General features: G+C 36.9%; 2 protein-coding genes across 2 annotated transcripts; both read left to right on the top strand.

Annotated features, from left to right (window-relative positions):
- Positions 1-1,332, top strand: LOC136041948 (putative phosphatidate phosphatase). Its single transcript, XM_065726761.1, is given in 2 exon segments — positions 1-216; positions 219-1,332. Coding segments are annotated over 2 exon segments (909 nt in total). The 5' UTR covers positions 1-16; the 3' UTR covers positions 928-1,332.
- A 3,160-nt stretch (positions 1,333-4,492) lies between these two features.
- Positions 4,493-9,987, top strand: LOC136041947 (AMP deaminase 2-like). Its single transcript, XM_065726760.1, has one exon. The coding sequence runs from the start codon at positions 4,497-4,499 to the stop codon at positions 6,747-6,749; it is 2,253 nt and encodes a 750-aa protein (XP_065582832.1). The 5' UTR covers positions 4,493-4,496; the 3' UTR covers positions 6,750-9,987.

Here is a 9,987-nt window from a genome sequence, read left to right on the forward strand (position 1 = left end):
GCTGCGAACTTTTGACATGGCCTCTCCAATAATACAGTTTATCTTGGATTTTGTTGCGCTTGCCATTGTGTGGCTCCCGGTTCTTCTTTTCTTCCTAATCGGAGATCCGTACAAGCGTGGTTTCTACTGCTTTGATGAAAGTCTTAACTATCCCTTCAAAGACTCAACAATATCCAGTCTTGTCCTATTTTTGGTTGGTGTTTCCTGCCTGTTTTATCGATAATTACTGTTGAATGGATCAAATATTCACAAGGTAGAAGAGGCCGGTATCTACCTCAAAAGTTGAAAATTGGTAAATTTACGATGCACCCACTTGTGATTGAGCTTGGACATCTTATAGGAGCTTTTCTTTTTGGCGCTGGTTGTAGTCAGTTGGCAACAGACATAGGGAAGTATTCAATTGGTCGTCTCAGGCCGCATTTTATGGATGTTTGTAAACTTAGCCTAGAATTGCTGTGTCCTCCAGGTGTTTCCCCAACAAAATATATTGAAGATTTCACATGTGTCGAGGGAGATGCATACCTTCTCAAAAACTCAAGGCTGTCATTTCCATCGGGTCATGCGTCGTTTAGTGCCTACACAATGATGTATTTAGCGATTTATTTGCAAGCTCGAATGACTTGGAAGGGCTCAAAATTTCTGCGACCTGTATTTCAAGCTGCAGGTTTGTTTCTATTTTGGTTCACTGCTTTATCCAGAGTGTCAGATTATAAGCACCATTGGAGTGATGTTTTGGCTGGTGCTGCACTGGGAATTACCATTGCCACTTTAACTGCTTTATACGTATCTCACCTTTTCAAATTCGTGCCTGAAGATAGACTATTAACTGGTGACACAAAAATAGACCAGCTTAACGGAATGAGGTCAGCAGCCACCAGTTCCGAATTTTCCCCTGTGAAGTCAGTGATTGTAGACAATATTTTGTGACTTCAGCCGTTCATTGTACGCCCAAGAAAACCGGTGAATGGCCCAGTTATGTTCTGAGGAATGATTATTGTTGATTATAATATGTATTTTATTGTCTTTACTAGCCCATCCGTGAAGTTTAACAGGGCTTCTTTTTAAGTTTTGTTTTGGTAAGGATGGATGGGAAATTCAACGTATACAGTCGCAAAATGTACTTTTAGAATAGATTCCTTATAAAAATAATTTGTGCTGGAAATGTAGGTAAATATATCTGTTCCTTTTTTTGTCAACATCAGTGGGTAAATAAACGTACAATTTATTTTTTCTGGTCAAAAAAGGAAAGTGCCTTATTATCTATTTGAATTTTTGTGTAACTACCACGTATAAGCTTTCTTCTTTGTTATTTTTTTTTTTTTTTTTTGGAAAGAATAAGTAATTTTTTAGTCCATCCTTCTTTTTTCTTATTTTTTCTAAATTAGAAATTTACATATTCTTATTAGAGCATAATTAATGAGTTGGTAATTATTATGTCGATGGTACTAAAATAATATGTCGTGTAATCTGGCGTTGCTCTTCAGAACTAATTGATAAACCAGTAGACAAGGTTAGGCAAACAAGGCCGCCCATTAGCAGATAAATTTAAAAGAGTTACAGTTAACATACAAACATATGTTGTTTTGCTATCCTCAAATTCTTTTCAATAATTTTTGTAACACCACTGCCAATCCATGACGCAAGAAAAATCCAAATTAAGAAAAAACAAAAAACCTAACAAACAAGGATGATTTTTAGCTAGTTCTTAAAGAAAGTAAAGCAAAATATATATATATATATGTATATATATATTCCACCCCAGCACCTAGTTGGTGGGGGAGCTTCCCGCCCCCCCCCCAAAGCCCCCCCGCGCGCGTAAGTCGTTATGCGCCATATTAGTTACGCGCCATTGTAGTTGTGTCCCTGTGTCCCACCTGTGAATAGAGATATATATATATATATATATATATATATATATATATATATATATATATATATATATATATATGTTTTTAACTACGTAAAACTTGCGAATATACAACGTTCTTAGCTGTCCCATTGTCTGTGCATATAAATAGATTGTCAGGTTTACTGACTCTTGAACATGCAACATATAATTGTCCATGGGAAAAACAATCCGTATTCAGATCTATACCTCATTATTCTAATGATTGCCCTTGAGCTTTGTTGACGGTGATTGCTAATCGAACATTCCCTGTGTCCCCGTCGTCATTTATATATTCCCCTGTGCCCTCCAGCGTCCCCGTTGTAGTTGTGTCCCTGTGTCCCGGTCGTCATTTATGTTCCCTGTGTCCCGGTCGTCATTTGTGTCCCGGTGTCCCAGTTTGTAATTTCTCTTTGAGTGTCGCGGTCGTCATTTATATTCTCTGTGTCCCGGTCGTCATTTGTGTCCCGGTGTCCCGGTCTGTAATTTCTCTTCGAACAATCCCTGTGTCCCGGTCGTCATTTATATATCCCCCCTGTGCCCCCGGCGTCCCCGTTGTAGTTGTGTCCCTGTGTCCCGGTCGTCATTTATATTCCCTGTGTCCCGGTTGTGATTTGTGTCCCGGTGTCCCAGTCTGTAATTTCTCTTTGAGTGTCCCGGTCGTCATTTATATTCCCTGTGTCCCGGTGTCCCAGTCGTCATTTGTGTCCCGGTGTCCCGGTCTGTAATTTCATCAGTTGACAAACATGACGTCAGTCAACACACAAACATGACGTCACTCGACAGACCCACAGACAACTTATTTTTATATATATAGATATACATATATATATAAACATGATAAACTAAGCTCATTCGAATATTTTTTCTCTTTTTATCATATTTTTCAGTAGGGTTTTTGAAGGGATATTGTTTGATGCATCATGTATCTCCTTCTACTTTCTTTCTTCTTTTTTCTTTTTTTTTTCTTTTTTTTTCTTTTTTTTTTCTTTTTTTTTTTCTTTTTTTTTTTCTTTTTTTTTCTTTTTTTTTTCTTTTTTTTTTCTTTTTTTTCTTTTTTTTTCTTTTTTTTTCTTTTTTTTCTTTTTTTTCTTTTTTTCTTTTTTTTGTGTGTTTGTGCTGTTACATTGATGATTTCTCTTTTCATCATAATATAGTAATGGTCATTGGGAAGCGTACAGGCGTTTTCAGGGAGATTTTTTGATTGGGAGGGGGGTTGAGGGGAAAGGGTCACTTGGGAGGATCTTTTCATTGAGGAATTTGTCATGGGGGAAGAGAATTTCCATGAAGGGGGCGCAGGAATTTCTAGCAATATTTAAAACAAAAAACAATGAAAAAATAAATATGAAAAAAACTGAATATGCAAATGTCGTTATAATTATTCGTGTGCGGAAACCCAAAAACCAAAACATGCAATAATTCTCAAGCGTTCAGAAATTAAATAAAAAAAACAAGTTTTTTTTTACTGGAAGCAAGGAGCGACATTAAAACTTAAAACAAACAGAAATTACTCCGTATATGAAAGAGGCTGTTCCCTCCTCAACGCCCCGCTCTTTACGCTAAATCTTTTAGCTGTTTTAAAAAGTAGAGTTGAGAGAAAAAGTCAAAGTTTAGCGGGAAGAGCGGGGCGTTGAGGAGGGAGCAGCCCCTTTCACACACGGAGTAATTTCTGTTCGTTTTAAGTTTTAATGTCGCTCCTTACTTTCAGTTAAAAAAAAACTTGTTTTTTGTTATTTAATACATATATAGTATTACTGTTCGTATATGATAAGATACATACTTTTTCCAAAAAGGGATTTGGTGGAACGGCAAATCAGATCAAAAGACTCCAAGGAAACATAAGGAACGAGCAGTTCTAAGAATGAGAAATTATGGGGTTTTCCATACACTATATATAGCCTAGTAATTATTATTATTATTTAAGAATTAACGACGCTTCTTGACTGCTATGGTCCCTGTGTCGGCCCTGCACTGCATTCCTGCAGCGTGATTCGATCTCTGGGTCCCGTATTACCAAGCTAAGGTCAAATCCACTGCGCCACGACAGGACTAGCCTAGTAAGGATTTTTCGGGTTGAAATTTTTATAAAATTGGGCCGTTTTCACCTACGTACATATGAAGAATTTTGCATAAGATGTTAAATAGCTTTTGTCCGAGTGATCAGAAGTACGCCCCTTCGAAAAATTGAAATTTTTAGGCATAAAGCGATTTTAGGAAATAAAAAGTGATATTACACTGTTTTCTTTACTAATTCAAAAGAAAGAAAAAACAAAACAATTAAAATCAAATTAAATCGAACAAATTCAACAGATTAAACAGATATTTTGTTCAAAATCAAATTAAATTAAGTAAATTAAATAAAAACAAATCAGAATCAAAAGATTTAAGAGCTCAATCACGCTATTTTCTTACGAGTTGAAAGACCTTTTTAAACCTGGTTTGGAACAAAACATGGTTTTTCTTAATTGCAAAAATAATTGTTTCGTAATTTTTCCCAAGTCACCATTAATATTCACATATAGCTCCATTGACTGTTTCTTGGGGGAAGGATCAAAACCCGGCTCCGGTTGTCATATTAGATCAGAACTTATTCTGATCTATTGTACCTAAGATGAAAATTGGCCCAGAGAAAGAAAATTCAGTAGGTACCACCAGCAATGTCTTTAATTTTTTCCAGAATTTTCCAGCAACATCTACATCCTCTATCAAGATTCTTAAAGAATGTTTGTGCAAACGTGAATTTGATGATCCTATTGACGAGCATATCAGTCGTAATGAAACAACCACCCTCAAATCTAATGAATCTTTTAGAGTATCAGCAAAACAAAAAGGGAAAAACTGTACCAATAATCAGAATATCGATTTTGAGCATCCTGGTGCCAAAAAAGGCGAAGGAGATAAGTCATTTGAAGAGAGTATTGAATTTCGGAAAATTAAAATTGTTCCTAACGACAAGACATCAATTTTTGGCGAAGAGTTCAGAGCATCTTCATGTCTCTTGGTGCAAGCACTAGGCTTGCGGCGTCGCTACATGCACATTGCAAATCAATCTTTTCCCAAACTTGCTGGAAGGTTCTTAGATTGTACTAAAGACAAAAAACTCGTCAAGAAGATAAGTGAAACTCCACAAAAGGCCAGAAAACTTGACTTATTAAAAGATGCAGCTCGTCAAAAACCCACGGGAGAAACGGACTATCCTACCCATGGCCCTTCAAACTTTAGAGAACATTACAAATGTTCAAATGGTGTTTTCCATGTTTACGCTGGTGAAAATGACGTAACTAGCAACAAAGCAGTAAAATATGACTATGTTGACGTTGAAACATTTAGGAAGGATCTGCAGCTTCTTTGCGCCATGATTGTTAATGGACCTCTGAAGACCTTCAGCTATCGCCGTTTAGCATTCTTGAATCACAAGTATCACATGCATGAATTGCTGAACGAGCAGCAAGAAGTTTCTGAGCAGAAATCTATCCCATACAGAGACTTCTATAACATACAAAAAGTTGATACACATATTCACGCAGCTGCATGCATGAATCACAAGCATTTGCTTAGTTTTATGCAAAAGAAATTACATGACGAAGGCGATCGGGTGGTGGAGGTTGAAGAAGATGGCAATCCTAAAACACTGAAAGAAGTGTTTGACGAGATGAAGATAACTCACTCAGATTTGACTGTCGATTCGTTGGATATGCACTGTGATAAATATACTTTCCACCGTTTTGACATATTCAATAAAAAGTATAACCCGGCTGGTAATAGCAGGCTACGAGAAATTTTTTTAAAAGTAGACAACTACATAGAAGGCGAATATTTTGGTAGCATTATAAAGGAAGTGATGAATGACTTAGAAGAATCTCAATATCAGAGCACTGAGATGCGGATATCCATAGCTGGAAAATCAATCGAAGAATGGGACAAGGTTGCTCGTTGGGTGATCAAATGGGATGTCTATTCAAAGAATGTAATTTGGTTGATGCAAATACCAAGAGTGTATGATATTCTTAGATCATATGAGAATGTTGCTAACTTCCAATCAGTTATTGATAATATTTTTAGACCATTGTTTGAAGTCACCAACAATCCCTCAACTCATCCAGAGCTACATCATTTCTTACAGCATGTTGTTGGTTTCGATTCTGTTGACGACGAATCGAAACCAGAACAAGATAGTTTTGGCTGTGAAATCATCATTCCAGAAGAGTGGACTTCAACAGAAAACCCACCTTACTGGTACTACACATACTATACTTATGCAAACTTATGTGCGCTAAATCAATCCAGGAAAGACCGTGGCCTTAATACTTTTACGTTCCGTCCTCATTGCGGAGAAGCTGGCCCAGTTGAACACTTGGCGGTCGGTTTTCTTTTAGCAGAGAATATCTCCCACGGCATTATGCTCAGAAAGGCCCCCATTCTTGCGTATTTATATTATCTTAGTGAAATTGGGATTGCTATGTCGCCTATATCAAACAACCTACTTTTTTTGAACTATTCCAGAAATCCACTAAAGGAGTTTTTAAATAGAGGTTTGAAGATAAGTCTCTCTACTGATGATCCCCTGCTATTTCATCTGACGAATGAACCTTTAATGGAAGAATACTCAATTGCCACTCAAATGTGGCAACTCAATGGGCCAGACTTGGCAGAACTCGCCAGAAATTCAGTTTTGATGAGCGGTTTCTCGCATCAAATAAAAAAAGACTGGCTTGGGTTTAATTATAGGGAAGAAGGGGTCCAAGGGAACGACGTAACTAAAACCAATGTCCCGAATATCCGTATTGCATATCGTTATGAGACGTTGTTTGAAGAACTCACTAATATCTTTATAGCTTTTATTGGCGAAGAAACTTTATTTTGATTAATGTAAGTCTTGTCTACACGCAAAGAGTGCATGAGGAAATTATCGCATCATAATTATCCCGTAATTTTCCAAGAAATATTTAGGAAAACTACGCCAATGAGGTATAGAATAAATATTTGAACGAATGCCTACCAACAGGAGACAGATATGAGGATTAGCCAACTATTAAAGCCCTTAGGGGGAAGGCTTAAGCCCCCTCTAGACTGTCTGCTTACAAAGCAAGCGATCAACTAATCTCAAAGAGGGGGGAAGAGAGGGTTCAGAAGTCAATAGTTTTTCTATAAAACCAACAATGTTGAGAACACATTTGTACTCCAATCTTCCAGAAAAATTCCGTTTATGGCACATTTTCGAGAATTTTTGGACCTTAAGAGCTGCCACAGCTAGGCACGTACGCAAAAATGTTTCGAAAGGAGAATGGTAGTGAACAATATTTGACAATTTGAATAAGAAGTTCAAAATTCAGAGAAATTTAAGGTTTTAGGGGGAGGGCGAGGCCCGAGATCACCACCAGCGCACATCACTGTTCACAACCCCTGTATCTTACTAAAATAACGCCCCTCTCTATTACCAAAGGAAATGTTCTAATTGTATTGGTTGTAGCCTACATGTAAAAACAAATACTATAAAATTAGTTCGTCACTTTGCCATAAATATGAAAAAAAGCGTCCTCTCTGCTATATAAACTTTTTCAAATAAGTTTTTTTCAACTGAAAGTAAAAAGAAAGATTTATACTTAAAACAAAAAGAAATTACCCCGTATTTGTGGGGGGCTACCTCTTCCTCAACCCTGACTTTTTACGGGAAAGTTTGACTTCTTGTGACAATTCTTGAAGAAAGACTGCTCAAAACTAAGGCCGCTGAATTCGAATGAGAAATATTTTTAAAGAACAAAATTGGAAGTCTTAAGCGTAAAGAGCGGGGGTTGAGGAAGGGGCAGCCACTCTCATACACAGAACTTTTTTGTTCGTTTTAAGATTTAATGTTGCTCCTTACTTTAAAACGGAAAAACCTTTTTTTATTATTTCTGACCGTTTTTAACTCATCCCAGGAAATCCTATTATCTCTTCCCCTGCAAAATTTCCCAAGGAAATTATTCTTCCCAAGGAAAATTCACCCCCCGAAAAATCTCCTTTGCCCACTGAAAACCCTCCCCCATCAAAAATAATCCCGCATATTTCGCTAATAACTCATAGTTAGGAATAGGTTAATAATTCTTATTATCCATTGGTGAGAGACAAAAAAAAAAAAAAAAAAAAAAAAAAAATCATTTCCCATTTCAGGATTTTGCGTAAAAGACGGAAAACTTTTCGGATCCGATGGGGATACCGACTTTCAAACGTCACATACACCAAGCGTTGCGGAAAGTGTACCCAGCATGGCGGAACTGTGTGCCACACGTGGCGTTCTGAGATGTACGAGAGGTGATGGAAAGTTGGCCCTCCCTCGGTTAGACCAAAATATCACTAACCATTTATAATGATTATTTGACGCTCTGTGTCTAGTTTCTCTGCCGCAAAGGTGAAACCAAGCTCCTAATTTTGCCGATGATTATTTTCTAAGTCATAGACAATGTTTATCATAAATGTGCCAGATGACACAGTCTACTGTTCTAAATCTCCATTAAATGATGTCTTCTTTTTGCCAGAAAAAAGGTAGGTGCTTACGCCTTTATGTCTGAGATACATTGGTACTTTGCCAAATCAGATGTTCGAAGTTGCTAAATCCGGCAAATTGCCCGCAAAAACAGGTAAGAAACTTGAAGATGGAAATAAACATCTGGAAAATTCTTTAGTAATGACCCGTTTAATTACGTGACTTTTGTTGTGAGTGGGTGATTTCGCATCTTCCTTCTTCTCTCTTTCTCTTTTTTTTCAAAGAGTATAGGAAACTTATAAGAGTAGAAACTGGCACTAGTATCGAAATAACACCAATGCCATCTAGTGTATGGCGACTTTGACCCAGAACCGCTGCATACTTGTCTTTATAGGTACTTTAAAATGCAGGGATAGTAAAGAAATCTGAATCTTGTCCTCGGTAATCCTACCAGTTTAAGTCAACTTAAAATAGCTGAAACTCAGCAGCGCTTGAAAATCTAACCAGCCCACACCAACAAGCTTAAAAATTGGACCAGATGAAACTGAATAAACTTAAAAATCAACTTAAAGATAGAGACAAACCTTTAAACCACCAAAGTCATCTAGTGTTTGGCAACTTTTTTTTTTACCTAGAACTGCTGCATATTTATCTTTATAGGTACTTTAGAATGCAGGGAGGACCAGGTAAGCTGAATTTTATGCCCATTACTTAAATCACCACCTTAATTAAGTTGATTAAAACTGCCAGCTTAAATTAACTTAACCTGTCAAGGCTTTACTGAGCTAAGTAGGCCTAATTTATGCAGACTGGATTTAGACTTTAAAATAACACACGAAAAAACATGCTGAAAACAAAAAACGACGAGTAACATCATCCGTAATTTGACTTACAAGGAAGTTTCAGGTTTAATCCTCTTGCTATGTACATCTGTCATATCAAATATCCATTTTCTATCATTGTTGCAGCAATAGCTGCAACCTAGTAAAGAACGAACCACTGCCCATAGTGACTAAGACTTTTTGAAAACAACAGTCAAGTGAGGGACTAGTTTTACGATTAATCTTCGTAGTACAAGCTTACAAATTTATGGGAATTTCAAAGGATAGCCTGAAAACCCTAAAAAGTTGTGTCGGATCGAAATGGAAACTGAACCACGGGAATCGCCATTGTCAAATACCCAGTAAATGAGACTTCCAGTCTCATGGCTTGGACATCAGGGGAAATCATTTTCATGATGTAGTTTTTTGGCGTGGTAGCCCTCTTGTGCCCTCTTTCTTTTCTTTTTTTTTCACGGCTAGTGGGTCAGTGAAACAAAATAGAGAGATGCTTAAGAGCTCATTTGAAAGGAAATTCAAGTATCTAGTGTCTTTTAAGACAATATTGTAATAAAATGCAAATTTGACAAAAACTGCATCTTCATAAGCAAGATGATAAAGCACCTGTATTTTTTTAAGAAGGGGTATAATACCATAGTATAATTGATTCTTTTACTTGATTTGCTGAAATGTCGTCACGTATGCTCTTTAAATGACGTCATATATGGCAGATTACGACTATAAATGACGTTATTAACAGACAATACTAGATTTCTTAATGAAGTCACTAGAAACTCACAGATTTCATATTCTCTTTACTC

The sequence above is a fragment of the Artemia franciscana genome, unplaced genomic scaffold, assembly GCF_032884065.1.
Source record: "Artemia franciscana unplaced genomic scaffold, ASM3288406v1 PGA_scaffold_52, whole genome shotgun sequence".
Lineage (NCBI taxonomy): Eukaryota > Metazoa > Arthropoda > Branchiopoda > Anostraca > Artemiidae > Artemia > Artemia franciscana.